The following is a 26,056-nucleotide window of genomic DNA, read 5'->3' on the forward strand; positions in this document are numbered from 1 at the left end:
ATGACTACCTCTGAGGGGTGCCGCAGTCAAATTCAAATGAAGTAATGGCTTTAAAGCTGCACTAATCAATATTTTTAAATCCACAAAGAACTATCACCCGACTGCAGTTCAGCTAACAAAGTGTTTTAGCATTTTTCAGCATATTGTTTTGGTTTTACAACCAACAACTCTTTCAGTTCACTCTGCCGCAGAAGCATTTTTTAATGAAAAACCTTTGAGAAACCCACTGTATGCTACCTGTTCAGCACAAAATTAGAGACAAAGTTAGCGACTTGCTTATGAACATAGTGGAGCATTTAGCCATTGAAGAGACAGATACTGTATATTTCCCAGCAGTCGGTCAAGACCAAAAACAGAGCTAAAAGAGAGTGAATATTGTATGTAAGGTGGCAAAATAGAAATAGGCAACTGTTTGCTAATAGGTTCACAACAGCGACTTTTTAAAGTAATATGTGAATGAATGAATTTTGTGTATATAGCTTGTTTTACTGAACCCAAGTGGTCAAAAAAGGAATTAATGCTCCTTTAAATAAAAGCTAACCACATTTTACTGTCGAGAAGTAACAAATGTTTAGTCAATTCAGAGATGCTAAAATGTAGCCAAACAGGGCAAACTGTTTAAAGTATCTTATTGTATGCTTGTGTGAAACAGTAGCAAGAGAGAAGGTACTGTACCTGACTGGTATGATGGAGGCCTGTGATGGTCAGGTTTCTTTAGACACCTGGAGCCCCCTAAATGTGTGTTGCCCTGGGTGATGTCGGGTGTCAGTCAATGACCCACGAGGAGCGCTATCTCTTTCAGGAGCCTAACCGCCACTTTGTGGCTGCGTAACAGGATCCTGCACTATACTGGATAGACAGGGACAATGGAGCGCCCTCTCAGGTGATGGTCTCTAGGTCAGATAGACTTTCCTGTTCCGCTGTAGCCTGAAAATTTAAAGTTAACTCTAGTTGTTTATTTTGTATTTTATGTGTCTTACCTTATACACATGATTGTGTTTTGTTCATTTATGTTTCTATGATCCTCAAAATCTTTAACCTCATGAGCACAGTCCTGTTTACATATAACGTTGCTAAGAAAAGCCACATCTTATCTTTTTGCCCTTTTCTTTAGCGAAATTGTCCATCCTCTTACAGCATAGTGTTGTTTTACCAGCTATGTGTTCAGCAGAGGTCACGTTTCCTCTGAATGGCAGAAAATCTCTGGCCTGCACTCTGTGCCCGGGCCAACAGCTTGCTCACACAGACGCCCACAGAGTGTCTGAGACAGACCTAGCGGCCAGTCACTTTACCTCTTTGTTTTGCATTTGATGCGAGACATGTAGAGCCTGAACAACAAAACTTTTTTTCTTCCTTTTTTTACAGACACATGTTAGGAGTTTGGAAGAGACCAACTGTGTGATGAAATTAGAAAAAAGCATTTGTTATCTAGTTTTATTGATATGGCTATTATTCTTTTTTTTAGGTCACTACCTTCAGCTAGTATTTAAGGAATGTTAGGCATTTAGAAGCATGTTTTGAAAAGCTTTTACTTTCTCACAATATAGTTCTGCTACCAGTTGTTGGACTTCTCTTTTTTGTTGTATAAATTTATAATAAAAGGCCTCTGTCAAACAAGCAAATCTACATTTTGTTCAGGGTACCTTGGGAAAAACTGACTTTGCCATTACTGTACATACAGCATTTAATAATTGTCTTTGTAAAACACAATAAGAAAGATGCTTTAAAAAGTGCTAAAATATTATATTATATACTTTATGTAAAGTATATACATACACAGAGTTGCAACATTCACATGTCAAAATGCAGTATACACTTTAAAGTATTTAAATGGGATAGTTTCACATAAAATAATTTGGTTAGGGTTAGGTATACAGAGTCTATTTTTTCATGGCTCCTAGTCAAAAAGCCTGATTGTAATATTTTGTTGATTGTGGACGTTTAGTTGAGTTTCTTTTAATTTATTTAACTTTTATTTATTCAGTTAAGTCGATTGAGAACAAATTGTCATTTGCAACGACGACCTGTCACATTCACACAGTAACACATTGCAGTACTGCCCAGTACAACCACAGTCTGATCTGCTTGCCACTGAGCAGCTCCACTGGAGCATTCTTTTTGTTGGGGTAAGGGCCTTGCTCAAGGGCACCTCAGCGGTGGTAAAGAGGGAACGACAAGATTTATCATGTCGTTCTGGGTACTGAACAACGACCTAACAAGCTATTAGCCAGATCGACAAGTTCTTGTTTTTGCTGATGGATAACAATACATGTTTCAGCTTTTCTAAATCTTCCATTATCCAACTCTCTGTTAGACTTGAAATTGTGAATCTGGCAACACCCAACAAACCCAAAAGCAAACACACACATATACACACACACTCAAATACATATTTCGAATGAGATGTGCTTCCTTTGTTGCATACATGCTACATTATTGATGGTTTCCTTTTCTACTGTGGGAAGTAGAAACTGTAATCAATCAGTGTTTCCTGTCCTACTACTGTCTTTTCCCATAAATAAAACCAGATGTTCAGTTCAGAAAAGGTACAGAGACACACACATCAGGGACCTTCAGGGTAGGTAACTTTTTGCACTTTTTCCTGCAAAACATTGTTGAAAATTTTAGCGATCACCACTGGTTTTCAGTTTATGATTTCTTTTGTGTGATTTTGCTGTAAATTTTGCTGGGTCAGTAAAGCATTTGCTTGTTTTACTGGAGAATGATCTGCGAGTGTCAGTTACTCTAACTTGACAGGTCAACTTGGCAGTGATGAGAGCCAAACTACTGAAGCATAATACTGGGTGGCTCTTTCATAGCACCTTAATTAAAGTGCATTGCCTTTGCTGATTATTTATCTGCCTTCTTCAGTTGTACATCTTTAAATGGCAGACCATATCAAATGTTTAAACATATTATAATGCATATAATTATTTCTATTAATATTCTATTATTTCTAGACTTAAGTTATTTTGTCTCAGTTATTGTGTATTAAAACTGTGTAATATGTGACCTAGTGTAGGTGGAGTATTTCATGTTTTTTCTGTCCTTGCCATGAATAAGACTGATGGCTCATTAGAGAGCACAGAAGCAGATTAGATAGTGGTGGTTGAAATTAGATTTGTCATGAGCATGGAGGATGTAGCCAAGGCCAGTAATGGCTCTGACTGCCTAGATTGTCCATGATTGTGAGCATGTGTGTGTATGTGTGTTAATGAGTGATGACAACCTCAACAAAAACAGATAACTTTTGAGGAAAACAGGATACAAAGGAAAAGGACGGGACATACTGTATACTGTTGTCCTAATCTTGACAGAATGAATGAAAACTTGTAACATAACCCACACTGTTTCTTTGCCACACACCTTTTCTTTTGCTTTCTTTTTTCTTCTTTGTATGACTAACTTAAAGTGTATTGTGTTAATTGTTTAAAACAATATATATAAATATATACAAAAAGTGAAACATCTATGATACTCTGTACATGTTGACTTGATAGTTCAATAAAAAAAAAAAAAAAAAAAAAGAAAAGAAAAGAATGAATGAGAACTGGGCCAAAAATAACCTCATATCTGTGTGATTTGTTAAAGAGAGCAATACATTGTATCATCAAGGTCATCAAAGTGAGTAATACAGTTTTGACAATTAATTTTGTTCTGTTGTGATGCCTTGTTTCCTTGTCATGCCACTGATGTGTTCCTGCTCGGGCACAGAGCCTGGAGGAACGCTGTAACCAGATCCTGAGGAACATGGAGGCCTCCCTGACAGCCCGGGATCGTGTGGGCATTCAAGATTTCGTTCTCCTGGACGCCTACACGAGTGAGAGTGCCTTCCTGGACAACCTGAGGAAACGCTTCCATGAGAATCTCATTTACGTGAGTCTTCCTGTGTGGTGTAATGTTGGATAACCCTGCTCTTTCTTTTACTCTAATTAACCGTCACACACTCAACCTTCAACCCAACAAGGTCCTAATGCTGTGTTGCCTATTGCTGAATCCGGCACCTTGTGTTGCTGAAGCAGCAGCTCCTGTTCTCTTCATTTGCGGAGTGAGCAATCTAAAGTTCACCACTGTGAGTGAGGTCATGACAAGTGATTAACCAAACTTATTGCTTTAGATAAGAAGAACAAAATTACTTATCAGCAGAGTGATGCATGGACGCCACACTGCTGGAAGCTTTTATAATGTTATGTAATGTTTGCGAAAACAATCTCCTGTACTTTCAAATGTGAAAGAGTTGCAGAACATGACTTCCTTTCCTTTCTCTGCAGACCTACATTGGAACTCTCTTGGTGTCGGTCAACCCATATAAAGAGTTAGATATCTACAGCAAGAAGCAAATGGATACCTACATGGGTGTGAATTTCTTTGAGCTGCCACCTCATATGTAAGATGTTCTGTATTTATTTATACTGTACTGTGTACTTTCACACAGTGGGGTGGACAAATTGTCATGAAATTTTGTAGACATTCATGTTTCCCAGAGGATATATTCCCACTGACTTTGGTTATCCCTGAACATTTCCTCTAGCGCCACCATCAGGTTATAATAATAATTTATCCAAAATTTTGGTTTAAGAACAAAACCTGCATAGCTTAATACTTTTCTATTACTATCATCCTCAGCTGTATGTTGTGTTTAGTGCTAATAAGCCACCCAACATGTGAACTTGATAAACATTTTACCTGCATTAGCATTCAGCTAAAGGTACCGCTGTACCTTAGTACAGCCTCACAAAGCCAGTAGTGTGGCTGTAGGCTCTTACTCTTGTTATAAATACAGTACGTATGTTAAACTTTCAATTGAATGAAACATTATCACATAAGAAGAAAAAAAGACGGGATGTCAATGTGACATCAGAGTTTATAAATTATAAATGCAGGGCGTCATAGTTGCCAAGGAGTTAAAGTGCCAACCATTAACCGCAATAACCGTAGCCCTTTGCTGCAGGTCATGCACCATGTCTCTTTCCCCTCATTTCCTTTCACCTTCCTACTGTCAGCTAGTTATCAGATAAAGGAATAACAATGATATGGAGTTAAGTTTTTATTTTTAAGTCTTGTTATAAAGGGAAAGAGAAATGCTTCTTATACAAGACTATACTTTACAAACTAATTTTCTGATGGAAAAAAAATCTGCCGAGTCTGAATTTTTAAAAGGGGACTGACTTTAACCTATTACTCTACTTTCAGTTATGCGCTGGCAGACAACGTCTTCCGCAGCATGCAGTCTGAGTTCAACAACCACTTCATCCTGATCTCAGGGGAGAGTGGAGCTGGTAAGACAGAGGCCTCCAAGAAAATCCTGCAATTCTACGCTGTCAGCTGTCCGAGTACTAAACTCCTGAACAACGTCCGGGACAGACTGCTGCTCTCCAACCCAGTGCTTGAAGTCAGTCGGATGGATATGTGTGCCAATGCTTCTGCTGTGTAAGACCATTTTCTTGAGAAAAACATGATCCTAAAATCTGCCATTTATTGCCTTTTTATTTTTTTATATCACCCAGGCTTTTGGAAATGCCAAAACCCTGAAGAATGACAACTCTAGCCGCTTTGGGAAATACATGGACATCCAGTTCGACCACCAGGTGGACTGAAATATTTTCCTTACATTACAGTGCAAATTACAATGTTAGGGTAATACAACAAGCAATATAATGACCTCAAAGTTCACACACACACACACACACACACACACACACACACACACACACACACACACACACACACACACACACACACACACACACACACACACACACACACACACACACACACACACACACACACACACACACACACACACACACACACTCTCTCTCTCTCTGTCTCTCTCTCTTACAGGGTGGTGCTGTTGGGGGTCACATCCTCAGTTACCTGTTGGAGAAGTCCCGTGTGGTCCACCAGAACCACGGAGAAAGAAACTTCCATATCTTCTATCAGCTGGTGGAGGGAGGAGAGGAAGATCTGCTTCGCTGGCTCGGCTTGCAGAGAAACTGCCAGCACTATAGGTACCTGGTGCAGGTCAGTGGAAAAAACAAACATCATCATAAACTTAATTTATATGGTGTGGCAAAAACCTCTTGACCAAGACTTTTTATTCTTTGTGTCCTTCAGGGTGATTGTGCCAAAGTGAGCTCTATCAATGATAAAAGTGACTGGAAGACAGTGCAGAAAGCCCTCTCTGTTATAGAGTTCGGTGACAGTGATATTGAGGTGAGGTAGTACAGTAAAACTTTATGTTAAACTTTATTTAAATTATGCATAATACATTTTGCCAGTGATTTATGAAGTATTTCTTTCTGGGTGTAAATGTAGCACCTGTTTGGAATAATCGCTAGTGTTCTCCATCTGGGGAATATCAAGTTTGAAGCAGATGTTAGAGGATACGCCTCTCTCAACAACAACCAGGAGATGCACTGGGTGTCAAAGGTGAGTCCCAAACAAACTGCAGATAGTTGAATCCCTTTGCCTATCTCCATGCAGCTTTCTGATTGAGACCAGGAATAGATTTGGTGCTACAAGTTTTTTTTTGCTTTGCATTTGCTGTGCAGTTGCTGGGGATTCCTACTCAGGTATTACAACAGGGCCTAACCCACAGGAAGATTGAAGCCAAAACAGAGGAGGTGACTAATTTAAATTTAAAGTTTAAAATTTGTTTAACCTTTTGATCGTGTTCATTTTATTTTATCTACATTATTCTGATGTTTAAGGTGTTCAGTCCTTTCTCTGTGGACCATGCAGTATATGCCAGGGATGCCCTCGCCAAAGCTATCTATGGCCGCACTTTCAACTGGCTGGTCAACAAGATCAATGAATCTTTAGTTAACAAGGTGAGAATAAAAAAGCAATCTACCCTCTTTCTAATCTTGCCGAGCCAGACCTGTCTTATAAAGATCACGAAAATTGGGAGAAAATTGGGGTAATAACATTTCAGCCAGCCTGAGGCAGCCGTTTGATTGGTTGTGAGTCTGAAAACACCTAGTAACGGAAAAAGCACATCTGGCAAATTTTTCTTTGGGCTAATTCTTTTTTTTTTTCCAGAATATAATTTAATTGGTTTAAAGTAACACCAATATATGAGGTTTCTCCACAGAGGGCCTGCTTTACAATACTATCCATAAAAGAAATGCTGCAGAAATCATATCTGTGTAAATCAACTGTAGGATTCCTCCAGGAAAACAGTAATTGGTCTGTTGGACATCTATGGTTTCGAGGTTTTCAACGTGAACAGGTTAGATCATGCACATATGAGCTGATTTTGTGTGAAATGAACAATCCAAAACTGACAGCGCCTATGATTTATTTTAGCTTTGAGCAGTTTTGCATCAACTACTGCAACGAGAAGCTGCAGCAGCTTTTCATCCAGCTGACCCTCAAGTCAGAGCAGGAGGAGTACGAGATGGAGGGGATTGAAGTAATAACGCTATTAATCCTTATATTTTGTTGTCATATGTCTCAAAGTGCTACTTATGTCTGAAAATCATAGACTGTATATGGTAAAAATAAACTCACATACAATAAAAACTACTATTCAACCCCTAATGCTTTTCTCATTTGTTTATGCACAGTGGGAACCAGTGCCATTTTTCAACAACAAGATCATCTGTGATCTTGTAGAGGAGAAACATAGAGGAATCATCTCTTTATTGGTAAAGATATGATTGAGTTATGGTCCTACAGAAAGACAAACGACACTCGCCCACAAAACTAAAACAGGGCTGAATTATTGATGCTTATGCTCTCATACAGGATGAGGAATGTTTACGTCCTGGAGAGGCCACAGATCTCACCTTCCTGGAAAAGATGGAGGAAAAGATCAGTGGTCATCCTCATTTCGTCACGTGAGCTCTACACTTTTGTTTATCTAAATAGTGGCAGCTGTGGCTCAGGTGGTAGAGTGGTCGCCTAACAATCAAAAGGTTGGTGGTTTGATCCCTGGCCCTGCATTCCTATGTCAAGGTGTCCTTGGGCAAGACAGTGAACCCCAGATTGCTCCTGATGCTGCGCCATCGGAGTGTGAATGTGTGTGAATGTTTATCTGATGAGCAAATGGCACCTTGTATGGCAGCCTCGGCCACAGTGTATGAATGTTTGTGAATGGTTCCTGTACTATATAAAAGCGCTTTGAGTAGTTGTTAAGACTAGAAAAGTGCTATATAAATACAGTTCATTTACATTTATCAGAAATTGCAGGTTATGCCCAGGCCAGCACATAGCATTACCATAAACAGCATAATGGCCTGCAATAACTTTCTCTTTCCTGCAGACATAAACTTGCAGACCAAAAGACGAGGAAAACACTGGAAAGGGGAGACTTCCGCCTCTTGCACTATGCTGGCGAGGTTACATACTGTGTTGTTGGTAAGAGATGAGATAGCTCTGTATGTTAAATAATGTCTCTCTCTATTACAATACCATTTAATGAGCATATGTAACATCAGCATATTGCTAAAATGTAGTGTAACATTAGCAAACGTTAGATAAAATAAAATGGTGCTACATGTGTGCCATTCCATAGGTCACATTCTCAGTTCTCAATATATGCATACACTAAATACATCACTTTGAAATAGTATTGTTGTCAATGTTAACTCATTTTGACAAAAGTATGCCTTAAAAGTGGCAAAATTATTAACACAAAACAAATATTAAAGGTGCCCTGCCACACGTATTTCATTACTTTGTGGTAATGTCTGAAGTTCTACGACTCATTTTCTTGTTTCAAGCCATTCTAGCGTGGTATAGAAAGCCTGCAGGAAGACTCAATTTGTGCCAGTTCTCATTAATATTCAACGAGCTAAGCTGCTTGACTCTGATTGGCTAACAGCTAACCAATGAGAGCCTGGCTATCAACATCCTTTACCCAGCGCAACTGGGCGAGCTCATGAATAGCAATGAGCTCAGGCAACACCACGTCACACTGACCAACTTTTGTAATTGGTCTGATTTCTCCGCTTATTTCTGTTCAGTGGCTAGAGCTGACAAAGGAGATAGCAGTTCATTTTTACATTCACGACATAACACAAACGCATATGGACCTAACATATTTAAAAAAATACAAGTAAAAACGGTAATGGTTTAACAAAAGAAATCACGTGGGAGCCCACATACATTTTTTTCTCTTAGAATTTTGTGTAAATTTATCCCAATTCAATTTTTTTTATTATATATATATATATATATATATATATATAGACACATTATTGTTTCTATGTGTCATGATGTTGGGCTCATGTCTGAAATGTTGTGTATTTAAATGTTTTTTCAATGAAGGTTTAACAAAAAAAAGAAACCACCCACAAGCTCAGTAGGCTAGCATGTTATAACAAAGTGCTGTACTTGATAAAGATACCCTTCAAGGGCAAGTTAAACTACACAGTAGCATCCAAGTAGGTCTTATGAATTCAACCTTAATTATTTGTAAGAAGAATTATGTGTTATTGCTATTTTAAAGTTTTTCTTTGTTCTTTAACCTTTTAGGATTCTTGGACAAAAACAATGATCTCTTGTATAAAAATGGGAAAGAGGTAATTTCATTTAATTTCTTTAGTATAAAAACCAGGTGATACGCAAAAGTATTGGATCATTGTATTACACAAATACAATACGTGTTCTGAATCTACTGTATGACTTCTGATATCCTTCACTGCTACCAAAAAACACCAAAAAGAAATGAAAAACAAAAAAAAAAAAAAAAAATATATATATATATATATATATATATATATATAAACATAATAAGCAAATGAACATAATAACCACCTACATTATTATTTAAGGTATACTTTTTGTCTGATATGTTTGCGGCTTATACAGTTTTCCTATTCTCCTTAAGGTCATGCGACAGTCCAAGAATGCTATAATCAAACACTGTTTTCCTTCTACTGAACCGGACAGCAAGAGGAGACCTGAAACTGTAAGAAACTATTCAGAACATGATTTAATAATTTACACAACTACTATGAACAAACCATTGACATATGCATACCTGTGACTGCCCAGGTGGTGACTCAGTTTAAGAGCAGCCTGGTGAGCTTGACTGAGATCCTAATGTCCAAAGAGCCCTGGTATGTCCGCTGCATTAAACCCAATGAAGCCAAGCAGCCAGGTGTGTCCCGAAAACCCTTTACTTTTGAATAGACCTTAGAGCCCTAGCAATACTTTTGGCTGTATTCAGCCTACAGTCAGCCAGCCAGCCAGTTTTCAACTCTTTAGATGACCTTTTGTGTCCACTGCAGGACGCTTTGATGATGTGTTGGTGAGACATCAGATGAAGTACCTGGGGCTGATGGAGCACCTGAGGGTCAGGCGTGCTGGGTTTGCTTACCGACGCAAATATGAGCTCTTTCTCCAGAGGTAGCTAAGCACACCTTTTCTCTTTGCTTTCATCCGAAATGCACATTGAGTTTTCTTTGTTCTTGCAGTAGATATTTGGCATGTATTCATTTTTGCTGCTGACTATAAAGCTATGTGACTGTGCATTATTCTACTGTGCTCAGGTACAAGCCTCTGTGTCCTGAAACCTGGCCCAACTGGAAAGGTACAGCAGCAGAAGGTGTGCAGTGCCTGATCAAGCACCTGGGCTACAAACCTAATGAGTACAAGATGGGCAGGTAGGCAGATGTTAATGCAAGGGTGACATGTCATACACTGTCTATGATGGGTTCACCTGGAAGAGATACAGTAACTTCTCAGTGTTTGTCTCTTTTCCAAAGGACAAAGATTTTCATCCGGCACCCTAGAACTCTGTTTGCAACAGAAGACGCCTTTCAGGTCTGCAAACACAAGCTAGGTGAGATGTTGTTCTGTACGTTTAGTTGTAATACCACATTAAGCATCATAACACTCCTGAGGGTGAACTGTAACTGTCATTGCTGCAGCAACAAGCATTCAGGCCAAGTACAAAGGCTACAGAGCGAAAGGAGACTACCTTAAACAGAGAGAGGCTGGTGAGTGTTAAAATGCCCACAGATGTGTTTATAAGCACAAACTAAAAGCTTTTCCTATACCGAATGCAGGTGACAAACGTTTGAAGATATTGCTTTTTATTACATTGTTTTATGTAAATAGCCACTAAGATTGAGACCTGCTGGAGAGGTCTGCTGGCCAGAAAGGAGCGTGAAAAGAGGGCATGGGCTGTCAAGGTAATCCAAAAGTAAGTTCACACAATGAAATCTATTTGAAGGTTCAACGAGATGAGATGGCTTAAAGTATAATCAAGTCTATGTTGTGAGGCTATCTGTGTTTTGATTTGTTATAGGTTCATTAAAGGTTTCATGACTCGAAATCAGCCAGTCTGCGTTGACAACAGTGAGTACCTGGCGTACGTAAGGCAGAACTACCTCACACGGCTGAGGGACAACCTTCCCAAAACAGTTGTGGAAAAAGACTCTTGGCTCACCCCTCCGCCTATAATGCAGGAGGTGGGTGATATAATTTTTTTTCCTTCTTTTTTACACCAACTGTTTTTAGGTATTAGGTTGCATGCATGAGGGCAGTGGTTGGTGATTTTGTTAATGGCTACACCTTTTAAAAGTTTGAAACTGTATTTTTTCTAGGTTTCCCAGCTGTTGAAGAAGCTCTACATTCGCCACATGGTACGGAAGTACGTTCGGGGAATCACTCCACAGAGGAAAGCACAGGTACAATCCACCCTCTGTCACACACAATGGTAAAAATGTCAGTGAAGGAAATGCAATACATGCACTCTCAACACATCCATTCCACATTAAAAACAACTAAATAAAAAAAAGGTTTGTGGGCAACTATTGAGTCCCCGACAAATTCTCTTCAGGAAATAAAATGTCTTAACTTACATTCTGCTTTTTTTCTGTTTCCTTGTTTCCAGCTTCTGTTAAAAGCACAGACGAGCGCCATGTTCAAAGGAAAAAAAGAAAACTACCCCTTCAGTGTGTGCAGACCGTTCATGGACACCAGAATAGGTAAGACTGCTGAGTTATTTTCATTGAGTGTACTTACAAGAATATATAATTTATCATTATTACTTTTAAGTATGGAATACAGTACATACAACATGATAAAAAGAATAGTTATATTAGTCTGTGGAGACAGCAAATGCCTGCACTACATTAGATTAGATATATTCAAAGTACAAGTTTGCATTTTGAATTTGGAAAAAGCCAAGGTTGTAAAAAATCAAAAAACAAATTAAATAACAAACCTGATTGTACATACTGCTGAAATACTTTGTGAGCCTGTTAATGGACCATTAAAAAACTAATGTACATTGATAATAAAGTTATAAAGGAATTACTGAGACACTGTAGTTTTATTTTATTTGATCTGTGTGAGATCCTCTCTCATGGATTCACTTATTTTATTAAGGTGCAGGAGACATAAGCATCAAAGTGCTTCAGATGATCCGGCATGAGCACATCAAGGTAAATTAATATTGGAATTTACTTTGCATCTTTATACTCGATCCACACTAACCTTGTGTCTCCCCCCCCTCCCTCCACAGTACAGTGTGCCAGTGGTAAAGTATGACAGAAACGGATTCAGGCCTCGTCTCCGGCAGCTCATCTTTACCCAGGAAGCCGCCTACCTGGTCGAGGATGCCAAGATCAAGCAGCGGATAGATTACATCTCTCTGAAAGGTAACGAGTGAGACAAAATAAGCATCGTTATTTATAGGGAGAGCAACACACACGTTTTAAACTTGCTGTTATGTACACGTTTATTTTTTATAGGTGTGTCAGTCAGCAACCTGAGTGACAACTTCCTGATCCTTCATGTTACATGTGATGACATCAAGCAAAAGGTAGATGTATCAACAGACTGGTGCCTATAGATATCTAAGGCAATGTGTAAATTGTATTTTTAAATGTCAATCTGTAGATCATGTATACACGTATGTGTGTATCATGGTTCTCTAGACAGTTAAGTCTGCAATTTCAATAAAGACATTCCTCAGACTCAAAACAACTCAGTTAAATTGGCTTTCAATGTATTGTTCAGAAGAAGTTTAGAGACAATATGGAGAGCAAGATCAGATCAAAAAACATTACTTTATGAATTGGTTCATTTAAGGCTTCTGGATTGTAAAATCATCACATCTAACTGGCGCCATTTGTTCTTTTAGGGTGATCTGGTCCTTCAGTGTGACTACCTGTTTGAGGCCCTGACTAAGTTGAGTCTTATTGGCAACCAGCAGAACTCCATCAAAGTGGTCCAGGGCAGGTACATAATCTGGACTGTATGTAGTAATAAGAAAGCTAGAAATCTAAATGTTAAAAATTATGATGTGCTAAATTCAATGTGAAATTGTTTTTGTCACTTGTAGTGTGCGATTTGACATCCAGCCTGGCAGAGAGGGCATCGTGGACTTCAAGAGTGGTCAGGAGTCCATGGTCTACAGGGCAAAAAATGGCCATTTGATGGTGGTGAGTTCATTAAAGCATCATGATGAGACAATGTCAAATTACTATTAGTATAAACAATTGACCAAGCTTTTTACTTTCTTCTTTAGGAATCTACAAGAACCAAGTCCAGATGATGCTACCAGTGATTTGGGATGATGTTGCTGCAAAATATGAGTAACAGCAGTGTTTGTTCTGTGATCCTGCTTCATGGTTTTTGCCAATTGTGTTTCATGGCAGCTGGTTTTTCAGTTTTGCATATTTATGACAATGTTATTCAATCATGTGTAACAAATATTACACTGCCAATTACTTAGTTGTAAAGCGCAGACAACAAGCTAATAGTAGAGGCTAGCCAGAATATCATTATGTCTGTTGTTCCTAATGTGTCTGAAGTTGAAATCATCTCTAAGTGAACAAACAGATCCCAGCTCACATTCATTAAAATCAGCCATCCTTAATGAATAGAAGCACTTGTAATCTTTGTTGTATTAAATGTATCTGAAATTCTGTCTAGATGATAACAGTAGAGAACAATATTAGGAATGTGTGCAGCCATGAATGTTTACAATGCCTCATCCATGTTGTACTTTAACATTAAAACATGTTTTACCCCAATGGACACTGCATGTAAAAAAAGCACATGTATTTTTGGGAGGAAAATTACTTTAATACAGAGCAAATTACATCAGCACATTTCAAATGCATGCTTGACATGCTACAGAAGGGGTCACTGAGATGGTTCCTGAGGTAGCAGCTCCCCCTAATGATTTACTGCTGGCCCTACAGGTTCCCAGCTCTGATTGTTTTCAGGTTGAGTAATAAACATACTTGTAATGAGGTTTATTCTTAATCCTATAATTCACTGTTTCTGCACACATTATCCTACTTAGAAAAAGAAGGGAAATGCTGATGTGGAATAATCTCATCCCACACACTCATATTAGTGTATGTGTTGTATCTTTATCTAAACATCATATTGAGTATGTAAGAGCCAATAAGATGAGTTTTTGCCAGTCTTAAATACAATCTAAAATCTATTATGCAGATTATAAATCTTACAAATGGATTGGCACTTAAGGGAGAGATGGTCAAAGGTAGTCATGTGAGATTAAATTGTTATCATAATGACCTCTGGTTGATGATTAAACAGATGTTTGTGAATGCCTGGGATGAAAAGGGCCAAGGTCTAGAAACATGCTGAGTATATATACCTGGGACGAAATTGTAGAAGCAGGCAAGAGAGCAGCAGAAATAAACCTTGGCTAACAGTTTCACTCACTGTCATGATGGAAAGATCCACAGCAGTAATATTTGTCTTTCTGGTTTTATGCATCTGCAGGACATTAGGTAAGTACCCACAAACTTCTAAATTGCTACATATATTGTATTTCATCTCTGACATTTGAAAAACCAAAAAACCTACCTATAATTTCAAATTGGTTTTAGATATATCGATTGAAACTGGTGGCTCACTCCAGATTCTGTAAAATACTTATTTCTCCTTATTTTGGACAGGACAGACATGTGAACGAAACTGTGGGGTAAAATTTGACTTATGTTCATGCCACTCGACATGCACGTCTCTGGAGTACTGCTGTACAGACTATAAAGAGTACTGCGTGGAAGTCTTTCCATATTCTGGGTCCATTTTGGGTGGGACGGATTTTATTGTCCTTGAAGCGAGTTTCAATAAGAGTTCTGAGATCATTTGCAGGTAAGACTTTTTTTTACACCTCAGTGTAAACATATTGCTAAACCTGATCTGATTTTACCTTTGATTAATTGATTATAGTTAAGAGAAATTATTATTCAGATGAATTACATTATAGAAACCTGCTGATCATTCATTTATAATGGCAGGTTCAACCACAATATCAATACTGTGGGGTATGTGGATGAAAACAGTAGAGGCCATTGTATCTCCCCACTATTGTATGAAACAGGATGGGTTCCCCTGCACATCTCCTCAGATAATGGCACTACATTCAGTAGAGTTGGAGCCTGGTTGTCAGGTACAATAACTGCCTGTGGATGCCCTCAATACTCTTCCATAAACTTCATTAATGCGCAGTTTTCCATTTAGTGTTAAAATTACATTAATGTGATTTATTTGATTCAAATGTTTTGCTACAGTACATACTGGCAAGTTAGATGCTCAGTTTAAGGCGACTATGGTCAACTCAAAAAAATGGCAGTACTATGGTACACCAGATGTTGGAGGCACTCTTGAGATGACATGGAATACCTCTTTGGTTAGCGTGGAAAGGGTCAACATAGAGCTCTGGGGATACAGCGAGACAGGTGAGTATGCCTATTTACTGTATACACCACATTTACACATTGTAAATCACATGACTATGAATTGGGTAAAAACACTGAATTCTGTTCAATGTTCTCTGTAGGAAAACCCTATTCAGACAATTGGCAGGGTGAGTGGGAATATCTGTACTCACTTGCAAAGGATCAGCCCAACAGTGGTTCCTTTAGTTTTTTGCCCAAACCAGCAGAGAACGGCTTTTCGAGTTGGGAGCTTGGCTCTCTACGCATCAGCCCCAGCACCTACCCTGATGGCATGTGGTATGTACAAACATATGGCTGTAATAAAACATGTTATTCTAGTTGTCAGCTGTACAGTATTTGCCATGTTCATTTAGGAATGTACAAGTCGCATGGACTGAGGATCACGCCCTGGCCTGGCATCTGGAGGAGAAGTTCAGGCAAAATTCAACAGTTTGGGCCCTGGAGAAATGTTTAGTATGGGACCAGCTGGAAAATCAGCTGCCCAACTTCCTCAATGAGATCATAGACTGCCCCTGCACTCTGGCTCAAGCGAGAGCAGACACGGGGAGGTTTCATGTAAGTATAAAAGGGTAGCAAGTTAAGATTTGGCTTCAAAGGTTTAGTGATTAAAAACAGGTGCAAAATCATTGTAAGATGAATGAAATTAACTCATGCAAATACATTTGAAGATGCAATCATGTAGCATGTGGATGCATAAACTTATCCACAGAAAAACCATTACTTCACAGATTAATGACTTGGACACAGGCATGAACAGGCACATGTTAGATGGATAACACTTTACTTGAAGGTATCAACATTATTGTGACATGACACTGTCATAACTATGACATGACACTGTCATGAACATGTCATAAACATTATAAACAAGTCATAAATGTTTATGACTTCTGTCATTAAGTGTCATTCGGTTTTTATCATGACAAGTTGACATTGTTTGGCTTGTCTTGATTATGACAACTTGACATTAATCAAAGTGGCATTACCAGAAGTTGTCGTCAATTTCAATGTCAACTTTTCATGACAAAAACCGAATGACACTTGATGACAGAAGTCATAAACGTTTGTGACTTGTTTGTAACGTTTATGACACATTCATGACAGTGTCATGTCATAGTTATGACAGTGTCATGTCATGATTATGTCAATACCTTCAAGTAAAGTGTTACTGATAAACGTATGCAATTACTTTATGTGTTTATGGTGATTGTTAGGGGCCGTAGCCTTTTACTAATGCTCATTGCTTATCAGTTCAAAGTCAAAGAGATTGTAGTATTGTAGTATTTACAAGCATTCTCTCAACGCTGAACACGTTTCTGCATCGATGTTATGCCTTTTATCTTATAAACTTACAGGTAGAGTTAGGCAAAGCCAATAGTGTTTTTCAATGGCTGGTGGGTGACAAATATAAAGTTAAAACTGCATGAGGGCAGCCACTAATTGTTTGTGCAACATTTGCTTATTAACTGCTTTCCAATTGTGGACAAGCAAATTGAAAAACTAATGACTTTGTCATATTATTGTTATGCTTCTGGACTGCAGTATATACATGAACACAGTAAAATGCACGTTTGGCTGCTTGGTTACAGACGCTGTCTCTCTCTCCTCAGACTGACTATGGCTGTGATATAGAGAAGGGGAGCGTGTGCACCTACCACCCTGGAAGTGTTCACTGTGTGAGGGCTATACAAGCCAGGTGAGTCCTTCACTCAGACTGTTAACTTGCCCTCATGGTCAGGTGTCAACATTATAAATATTAAAAACACATTTGCGTCATTAGCAATGCATTTGGGTAGGCAGCTTTATTTTGTAACTTTATATAATAGGTAGTATTGGTGGTAACATTTGCAGTCTGTGATAATTGGCTAGAGGGGACAACCTACAGTTCCCTCTAATCCATAGACAGATTAAAATGTCAACAAAATTATTATCTGTATTTTCTTGTGCTAACCTAATTTATGAGGCATATGTCAAACATTTTTGCATAGCAACTTTATGATTTAAATGTATTTTTGTTGAGCTGCTATGATGTTAACAAACCTCATTGTTGGCAGATACTGTAGGTTAGCATTTTAGGAATTCCATCTGAGAAAATTGTGAATACTTTTGTCAAATACTTTATACATATAACAGCACTTTGTAGCAGTTTGGCTGTCTTTGGTATTCTCTATACTCGTATACAATGTGGCTGGTAGGAGGCTCAAAGAGGCACAATGGGCAAAAACAAACACAACTGAGGAACTGTCGTGACAATACTATAACTATAACTATAACTATAGTGCAATGCATTTAATACAAAAAACTGATGTGTGCAACTGACAAAGCTGCCCTGCTGTAATCTATGTTATTATTATTCAAGCAATAATACATTATTTACTAGCCACTAATACTTAAAAATGACTAAATATCCATATTTTAGCTATGCAGGCTATATGTCGTTCTGCTGGTTGATCGGTCCACCACTTTGGTCCAGACTGAAATGTTGCAAAACTATTTGATGGATTACTATGACATCTGGTACACACATTTATTCACTTTGTCCAATACTTTGGTTTATGTCTAAATCCTAAAAAGACTAATGCCATTCCCATTGGTCTTAGCTGTACTTTATGTTTATTGATGTTAGCATGTTAACATACTAAATTAAGATGGCAAAGATGGCATTACACATGCTTAACATCAGCATGTTAGCAGTCATTGTGAGCTCAATTTAGCATTTAGCTCGAAGCACTGTACAGTCTCACAGAGCCTATAATGTGGCAGAAGACTCTTGACAATGTTTTTGTAAATGTATCAACAGTCCGAGGTATGCAGCAGGACAACAGTGTTGCTATGACAGCACTGGTGCTCAGGTGCTGACAGCAGACTCAATTGGGGGAAGTACTCCAGACCGAGCACACGACTGGGGCTCCCCTCCATACAAGAAACCCCCTCGAGTTCCCGGACAGTCCCACTGGGTCTACGATGTCCTCAGTTTCTACTACTGCTGCCTGTGGTCTGACAACTGCAACTACTACTTCAAACACCGGCCATCCAGTGACTGCAGGCGTTATCAGTCACCCAGCTCAGGTTAGTGATTCAGGGTATTACGGTGTATGTGTTTTTAAATGATTATTGTTTAATGTGAAGTCTTAATTTTTGGTTTGTAATGACAGCTGTGGTGTTTGGAGATCCCCACTTCATAACATTTGATGGTGTCAGCTACTCCTTCAATGGCAACGGGGAATATACCTTGGTGACTTCAGAAAAGAAACGGCTGACAATCCAGGGCAGAACAGAGCCAGTGAACAGTGAGTAACTGAAGATACTGACAGAAACTTTAAAAGTTTCTGTCTTTCTCAACAATGATCAGTGAATGCTACCACTAAATTATGATAACACATATTTGTATATATAAAATACACACTGCAAATAAACTAGGCCATTACAACAATTATTTTCCCTACGTCATTGATCTGATTCTCTCATTACTAGGAACCACGATAAAAGCAACAAAGTTGACGGCTGTAGCCATGAAAGAAACCCCCTCTGATATTATTGAGGTGCGGCTGGTCAGCAGTCACAACGGCCTTGAAGTACTGCAGAATCAAAAAACCCTCTCCTTTTCTGAGCAGAGCTGGATGGACCTACATGGTGAGACCCTCAATCACCTTTCTGCTTATAATGAAGTCATTGATTTTACTACCCCTGATGAGATCATATAAAATGTATTCCCTGTGTTCATTTCATTTGACAGCTGCACTACAAGAACTGCCTTTATTCTGACCAAATCTCCCTTTTAGGTGTGTTTGTGTTTTCCCCTGCCTCTACAAATGTCACCGTGATGTTTCCCAGTGGAGCCGGGGTGGAAGTGCGACTGAGAGAGGGAACTATGACAACCACCGTGCTCCTGCCAGAGGAGTTCAAAGACTCCACTCTCGGACTGTTGGGAAAGATGAATGGCGACGCCAAAGACGACCTCACCCTCAGCAACGGCCAAGTTGTGCTGAACCTCACCAATCCAGAGGAGGTGTTCCGCTTTGGGGCAAGCTGTAATAAAATGATTCACAATGCCGATTACGTGCTGTTGAAATTCATGTGGTCGTACATGTTGTATACCCAACAAAACCTCATAAAATGTTAAATAGGTACGATGTTTGGGACATAGGCTACAATTGTTGGTATGTGATGACTGTGTTCTTTCAACAAAACTTGTATTATGTAATGAAAACACGAGACCCAAATAATGACAAACAACACATTCATCATTTTATTATGTGAAACGTTAGAGTGGCTAATGATTAATTTGGGTTGATAATCAGGCATTTCAGGACATCACTCTCATTTCATGAAACATCAGCAGATAATGTTGCAAAATTTCCACTTAAATGTAATTACTTTTAATGGTGAGTGTGTTTCTTTTTGTCTTACAGGGGCCATCTCCAACAACTCTGCCTTGTTCACATATGATTCAAACTATCTTTTGGACACATATTACTATGTTCCCAGACATGACCATACTTTTGTTCCAGTGTTTTCTGTCCCCGAAAGTCCAGATGATCCATTAGCCAATCAAGCATCCGAGATATGCTCTGGAGAGGGTTCTCAGTTTTGTAGGTATGAGAAGAAAACGTATAATAATTAATTAACTAAAAATTATTGTGTTTTTATGAAACAAATGTTGGCCATCTCAGTCAGAATGATTTAAATTATCTTAACTCCACCAATTTTACACATGAAGTTCAGTTTACTCGTCATGCGGACTACCACTAGGTCTGTAAAAACAGTTGTACAATGTCTTCTGTGGCTCTGAAAGGAGCTTTTGTAAAATCTGACAAAATAACCCATACTGATGTCAGGGTTATCTCGGCTCGGGCTAATAAAGTACAAAAAGCCTGGATTGCAAACTGTAGTTATGGGTTGGAAAGACCAGGCAATGAGATTTCACGAAAGACCAGTTGCATTATGGGAAATGTAGGATGCAGAATTTTACCCATGCAGGGCCTAAATATTATTGACATCTCAACTTCTGATGATTCTTTATGTAAATGAAAGTGGTATCCATTACAGTGAAATAACAGCATCTCATTTTCTGATCAGTACCTCTGTCCTGTAGGTATGATATCCTGGTAGGTCGTAGTCCAAGCATGGGAAATGCTACCAAAGTGTCTTTCCAGAGTCACATTTCTCTTGTGGAGGATCTAAAGCGAGGTTAGTGTATACAAATGTGATTATTATGTACATTTAATTGGTTTTACAGTGTTAGTTATTGTTATACTGTGCAGTGATATCCTGTGGATGGCTTTCACCACCAAAAAACGGGAAGAAGGAGGGGACCACATATGTACAAGGAGCTAAGGTGCAGCTTTCCTGCGATGATGGCTACACACTCAAAGGATCAGCAGAGCGCATATGCCAGGAGAACGGCCAGTGGACTGGAGATGACTCAAACTGCGTGGTTACCAGTATGAATAAATAATGAATCAGTCTTGTGCAATGATTTTGATCCTATCAAATCAGCAGTGGCAATTGTGTGAGTGTCTGTATTTGAGCCTGCATGCGTGTGTGTGTGCTTGTGTGCATCATTTGATCCATCAAATCAGCTTTGTCTGAAGTGTTGAAATGCACAGAACATCTAATCATTCTCATGACATTTTTACACAAATTGATGTAAGTAAGAATTACTTATAAGACCAATGACTCTAATAAAAATGCTTACATTAAATTGGAAAAGGAGGCAAGAGCACTCACTGATTGCACATTGTTTGACAATTTTACAGTCAAAAAAGCAAAAAAGTCCAGGCAGCCTGAATGAGCACTAGGTGTTAAAGGGTTAAATTGTTGATGAGTCATTTATTGCTGTGACAATTTATAAAAAAGTATATACTGGAAATAGTTACCAACCCTGCCTTTAACCTCACGTGTAGCTAGAAAATCAGAGAATCACCAAAATCATTAGGATTCATCCTCTGGGCACCATGAATTTCTGTACAAGATTGTGTGCCACTCCTTTCAGTAGATCAATCTGGACCAAAGTGGTGAACCAACTGACCGACCAACAGATATTGTCACACTTCGAGACACGCCTCAAGTGTAAAATGAGTATAGTTTAGGCTGCCTGCATAGCTGGGAAGAATTTTGTAGCATAATCACATATTACAAGGATGAATTTTCCCTTGCCTGGTTCCTTTCTATGGAAACAAATACATGCACTCAAAGGCTATACTAAACATACAGTATGTTTAAATCAACAGCAGTTAACTATCAAGTTAAGGTTTAAAAAACAAAAAAAACAAGGAATCAAACAAACTAATTATAATCATTGTTTTGGAGCCTCTGGCTTAAAAACAACTGTGTCATTTTTCAGGTAATGTTGCCGGAATAGTGGCCGGTTCAGTCATTGGAGCTGTAGCACTGATTGTGATTATAACAACAATCATACTCCACTCCAGGAAACAGAAAAGGTGCGGTACAGTATCTTCAGTTGATGTATCAATTAACTTACTTGGTATGGAAAAGGTTTTACAGAGAAAGTCCATTTTCTCTTTTCACTGTTTTTATTCATTTATTTTTTATTTCAGAAAAGATGCACATTCAGAAGAAGCTGTGACAAGTGAGGCCCTCTAACCACAACTTTTCATCTACTGAAAAATGAAAAACTTAAAAATGAATGCATGCATCAATACGTGCTTACGGAAGATAAAGACACGCATAATATAAAAGAAACATCTTACTTTGGTCATAAACATTTTAAACCACAGCCATGATCCAGACTAACATGTATTATAAGGTTGAGCAAAGGTCACAGTAAAGAGTAACTACACACTCCATCTTTTACACACTACATCTTCCATGGCAGAAAGGTATTGTTGCACTGACTTCTATAAGAGGAAATTTTAACCTGTGTTGCACTTTTGAACGCACCCACCATAACCACAAAACATCCTGGGCTAAAAACTACAGGTTTAGGTTTATTGAAAAAGTGAAAACACTTTGTTATTGAAGGCTTGTGGGTTCATCTACTTCACAGTCAGTCATTAAGTTGGATGATGTCAAATGTAGCTATGTAAAAATGATCAATCAATAACTTACCGTAAGTCATATTTTAAGCTAACAATAATTGATAAAATAATGTCAAAAGTGAAACATTAATGATCCAACCTGCAACTGTCTGAACACTCCCTTAATGTTAATGTTATACATCATCAAGTGTTTGGGCTACAGAAGATCTTTGGTCAGCACTTCAGATCACCTGTATACAGACTATCTCACTGATGTGTAGTTATTGTTTGTGTGCTGTCATCAAATGCTGATGAATATTGTTATACAGTTTACTATTTTCAAATTTGGTGAACAATAAAGTTTTTCAAATACAGTATTCTGTAGCTTCAATTCAGACTCAATATGAATGATGATTTTCTTCTTTCACTGTGTATTCTGCCAAACTACACAGTCACAACACAACCAGCCTTTCGTCTCAAAACTACAATGTGTGTGTAAATGTTTATAGTTATCTTTTCCCACCATTTATCAGTTAACTATAACCCAAACAACAAAAATACAATGCAATGTGTTTGACAATACAAAAACATAAAAGAAAATGTAACTGCTAATCTTTTTATATGCAAGGCATTACAAGACTTCTCAAAATGTACTACCAAAGACACATACAGAAAAAGTTAGCTTGAAGGCCTTACAAGGTCACAGTAATACTTATAATGTAGGCTACTATGGAACTCGGTATGGAAAGCAGATCATTTGAGAATGACAACATTCAAGATGGTGTTGCTAACAATAGTTATCTGGCAATGGAATCAGTCCAGGCATTATGTTTGACTTCAGCTTCTTGGTGACACAGTATTTCTACCATGTCTGCTCAATATTTAGTTAATACCTTGGACTAATGCTCTGGATGAGTGCAGATGGAAAGGATGTAGATATTGCCTCATTAACAAATACCATTCCGCTCTGATGTCAAATGGCTTGATTTATTTCTCTAAAGCTTGGTTCATTATTTATACAACATAACTCCCATAAAGACGTAGCTCTAGATGCAAAATTCCTCACCACCACTCGACTGCGTCAATGCCTCAGTCCATCACATTGTCTTGGATGTAAGCATGTCTTTAACGTTGTAATTTGCCCTACATACTCATCACATGGTAATATTTGTTTGGTCTTGAGTTTCCTGTGTTGAGAAACTGGAAGTAAGTCTGTTGTTTACCCTGTGACTCTGAATGTACGTGCTGTTCCCTCATATAACACAAGGCTGTGATTTCTATGGACAAAGAGCACCAGTATGTGACAAGACTGCAGAGGCCACTGCTGAATAAACGGTCTGCTTGCTGCTTCCAGAGTCATTCAGCAACAACTTGCCACAGACACTCAAGAGATATAAATACAAAATTGTTAGCATTATCCTCTCCAGGTCCCAGGGCAACGGAGGAGTAACACCCTAGCTCACACATACCAAGTCATTCTCATTCCTTAGATCACACTTAATGCTGGACAGAATGAATCAGCTGGGTATATAAAGTGTGTGAGTAGAGCATTACAGATGCCAAAGCAGCCTTTACCTCAGACCTCCTGCTCACTTTCTGTTGAGAATAAAAATACAGCTGACCATTGCTTAGTGTCCAGGTCATCAATCTAGACTTTGTTTGTTAGGGTGGAGCTACAGTCTTTTGCAGTTTCAACATAATTTCCCTTCATTCTGAGCTTATTTTCTAGGATATGGGGGAACAAAATAAAATATTATCCCGTCCCATTTTCCGCCGAGATGTAAGCTGGGATCCTTTCCCAAACTGGACGCAGCCGAGCCGAATCTTTGCGCAGGATTTTGGACTCCCTCCATTCCTGGAACCCAGTGATCTGGACTGGATAGAGTGGTCAAAGAGGAGACTAGCATCTTTCTCCTGGCCAGGGTACACACAAACTCCCCTTCTGCCTCCATTCATTGGTCAGCACCCTGCAGCGTTGAACCAAAAGGGTCTGAGACAACTGACAAGTGGAGTGTCAGAGATCCGAACAGGGCAGGACAGCTGGAAGATTAACCTGGACGTCAATCACTTTTCGCCTGAGGAAATTACAATCACAACCAAGGAGGGTTATTTGCAAATATCAGGTACTCTGCACAAGCTATTAGTGAGACGTGAAAAACTTAAGTAAAAGCATTGTAATAAGTTGTAAAGGTACTACATAGACAGACCTAGATCTAATCAATTTGTGCCTTATCTTTAACATTGTTTTCTTGACACTGCTTGTTTTTATTATGTCTGATTTTTATTACAAGGAAATCATGAAGAAAAGCAGGATGAGCATGGCTCGGTGTCAAGGTGCTTCACCCGGAAATACAAGTAAGTTGTCTCTGAGAATGGAAGGAATTTTGAAAAATGATCTCGCTGAAAATCAGTAAAAATGTAATGTGTAGTAACAGTCTTAGTAATGCAAACACATGGTGAAACATTTAAAAGGCAAAAGGTCAACATAAACTTACTCTTTATTTATTTAAGACTTCCACAGGGGGTGGACTCGCAGCACATCAGTTCTTCTCTGTCTGGTGATGGAGTTCTTTCCGTAGAGGCCCCTGCCCCCGGGACATCCATCAGCATCCCAGCGAATGAGATTGTCATACCTGTACAGATCAGACAGACGCAGGATGGTGAAAAGTGAGACCAGTAAGCAAGACTTTAAAACTACAATCAGATGCAGCAAGTTGTCTGTAGCAACCTTTATGGTATGGGCATGAACAAGTTTGTTATTTACTGTAACAACTAGCTTGTGTTCCTGCTATGAGATACTAATACTGTAATGCATTGTCACCAGTCATACACCACAATACCATGTCACAATTACTTAAAATGCAGACTCATCAATATAACACATAACCAAGTATATAACTGAACACATAACTGAAAATAAGGAATTAATTTAGCTTGTCAGCACTTATTTTTATAAGTGCTGACAAGCTAAATTAATTCCTTGTATTCCTAACAATATACTGTAGTTGTGACCTCACATGACCTAAGGGACTGTGGAGATTATGGCTGACAATACTGGCCAAGAATGGACAGTGGACTGGATTATTTATATCTAAACAGTTTATTTCTTTAATGACAAACAGGTACGTATATTAAATTGTGCTTCTGTATAACATGGCAAGATGATTAATACATCATTTGGTTGAAATTTGTTTTGCTTTTGATGAAGAGAAATACTGCAACTGTGTACTGCTGTGTGTTTGTCCTAAAGGTGTACATTGCTGTATTGAATAACCAGCCTAATGAGCATGTCCTGATATATAATATTTAACAAATGTATTAGCTTCTGCTATATAAATTAAAAAACAATGTAATTTTCTCCTTTAGCGTCCTTCATTACTGATGCATTTG

At 38.6% G+C, this 26,056-nt stretch overlaps 3 protein-coding genes across 3 annotated transcripts; all 3 read left to right on the top strand.

Annotated features, from left to right (window-relative positions):
* Positions 1-3,750: 3,750 nt before the first annotated feature.
* On the top strand, positions 3,751-13,563 carry myo1hb (myosin IHb). Its single transcript, XM_028602244.1, has 31 exons — positions 3,751-3,876; positions 4,272-4,387; positions 5,194-5,392; positions 5,508-5,588; positions 5,845-6,024; positions 6,118-6,216; positions 6,319-6,432; positions 6,555-6,626; positions 6,714-6,833; positions 7,167-7,234; positions 7,312-7,417; positions 7,572-7,652; positions 7,753-7,844; positions 8,270-8,364; positions 9,484-9,530; positions 9,839-9,919; positions 10,006-10,111; positions 10,242-10,359; positions 10,503-10,616; positions 10,719-10,795; positions 10,884-10,952; positions 11,074-11,158; positions 11,264-11,426; positions 11,562-11,645; positions 11,852-11,945; positions 12,349-12,404; positions 12,485-12,620; positions 12,714-12,784; positions 13,106-13,203; positions 13,307-13,410; positions 13,493-13,563. Exons 1-31 carry the CDS (start codon positions 3,751-3,753, stop codon positions 13,561-13,563), a joined length of 3,123 nt encoding a protein of 1,040 aa, XP_028458045.1.
* A 906-nt stretch (positions 13,564-14,469) lies between these two features.
* On the top strand, positions 14,470-22,275 carry LOC114571349 (sushi domain-containing protein 2-like). The gene is made up of 16 exons (XM_028602246.1): positions 14,470-14,479; positions 14,901-15,099; positions 15,246-15,397; positions 15,519-15,686; positions 15,788-15,962; positions 16,040-16,241; positions 17,297-17,382; positions 18,487-18,755; positions 18,842-18,976; positions 19,161-19,319; positions 19,469-19,717; positions 20,099-20,282; positions 20,782-20,876; positions 20,951-21,130; positions 22,033-22,134; positions 22,247-22,275. The coding sequence occupies exons 1-16, from the start codon at positions 14,470-14,472 to the stop codon at positions 22,273-22,275; spliced, it is 2,394 nt and encodes a 797-aa protein (XP_028458047.1).
* Positions 22,276-24,347: 2,072 nt separating this feature from the next.
* Positions 24,348-25,608, top strand: LOC114571305 (heat shock protein beta-1). Its single transcript, XM_028602193.1, has 3 exons — positions 24,348-24,789; positions 24,958-25,021; positions 25,178-25,608. The coding sequence occupies exons 1-3, from the start codon at positions 24,399-24,401 to the stop codon at positions 25,335-25,337; spliced, it is 615 nt and encodes a 204-aa protein (XP_028457994.1). The 5' UTR covers positions 24,348-24,398; the 3' UTR covers positions 25,338-25,608.
* Positions 25,609-26,056: the final 448 nt, after the last annotated feature.

The sequence above is a fragment of the Perca flavescens genome, chromosome 16 (assembly GCF_004354835.1).
Source record: "Perca flavescens isolate YP-PL-M2 chromosome 16, PFLA_1.0, whole genome shotgun sequence".
NCBI lineage: Eukaryota > Metazoa > Chordata > Actinopteri > Perciformes > Percidae > Perca > Perca flavescens.

Excerpts from the sequence above, each read along its gene's own strand:
- LOC114571305 (XM_028602193.1), top strand. The coding sequence starts at position 24,399 with ATGGGGGAACAAAATAAAATATTATCCCGTCCCATTTTCCGCCGAGAT. Across the intron at positions 24,790-24,957 it reads GGGTTATTTGCAAATATCAG|GAAATCATGAAGAAAAGCAG; the intron begins GTACTCTGCACA and ends TTTTATTACAAG. Across the intron at positions 25,022-25,177 it reads TGCTTCACCCGGAAATACAA|ACTTCCACAGGGGGTGGACT; the intron begins GTAAGTTGTCTC and ends TATTTATTTAAG.
- LOC114571349 (XM_028602246.1), top strand. Across the intron at positions 15,687-15,787 it reads CTGGGGATACAGCGAGACAG|GAAAACCCTATTCAGACAAT; the intron begins GTGAGTATGCCT and ends TGTTCTCTGTAG. Across the intron at positions 22,135-22,246 it reads CAGGAAACAGAAAAGGTGCG|AAAAGATGCACATTCAGAAG; the intron begins GTACAGTATCTT and ends TTTTTATTTCAG.
- myo1hb (XM_028602244.1), top strand. The coding sequence starts at position 3,751 with ATGGAGGCCTCCCTGACAGCCCGGGATCGTGTGGGCATTCAAGATTTC. Across the intron at positions 11,646-11,851 it reads CTCCACAGAGGAAAGCACAG|CTTCTGTTAAAAGCACAGAC; the intron begins GTACAATCCACC and ends CCTTGTTTCCAG. Across the intron at positions 13,204-13,306 it reads ATCAAAGTGGTCCAGGGCAG|TGTGCGATTTGACATCCAGC; the intron begins GTACATAATCTG and ends TGTCACTTGTAG.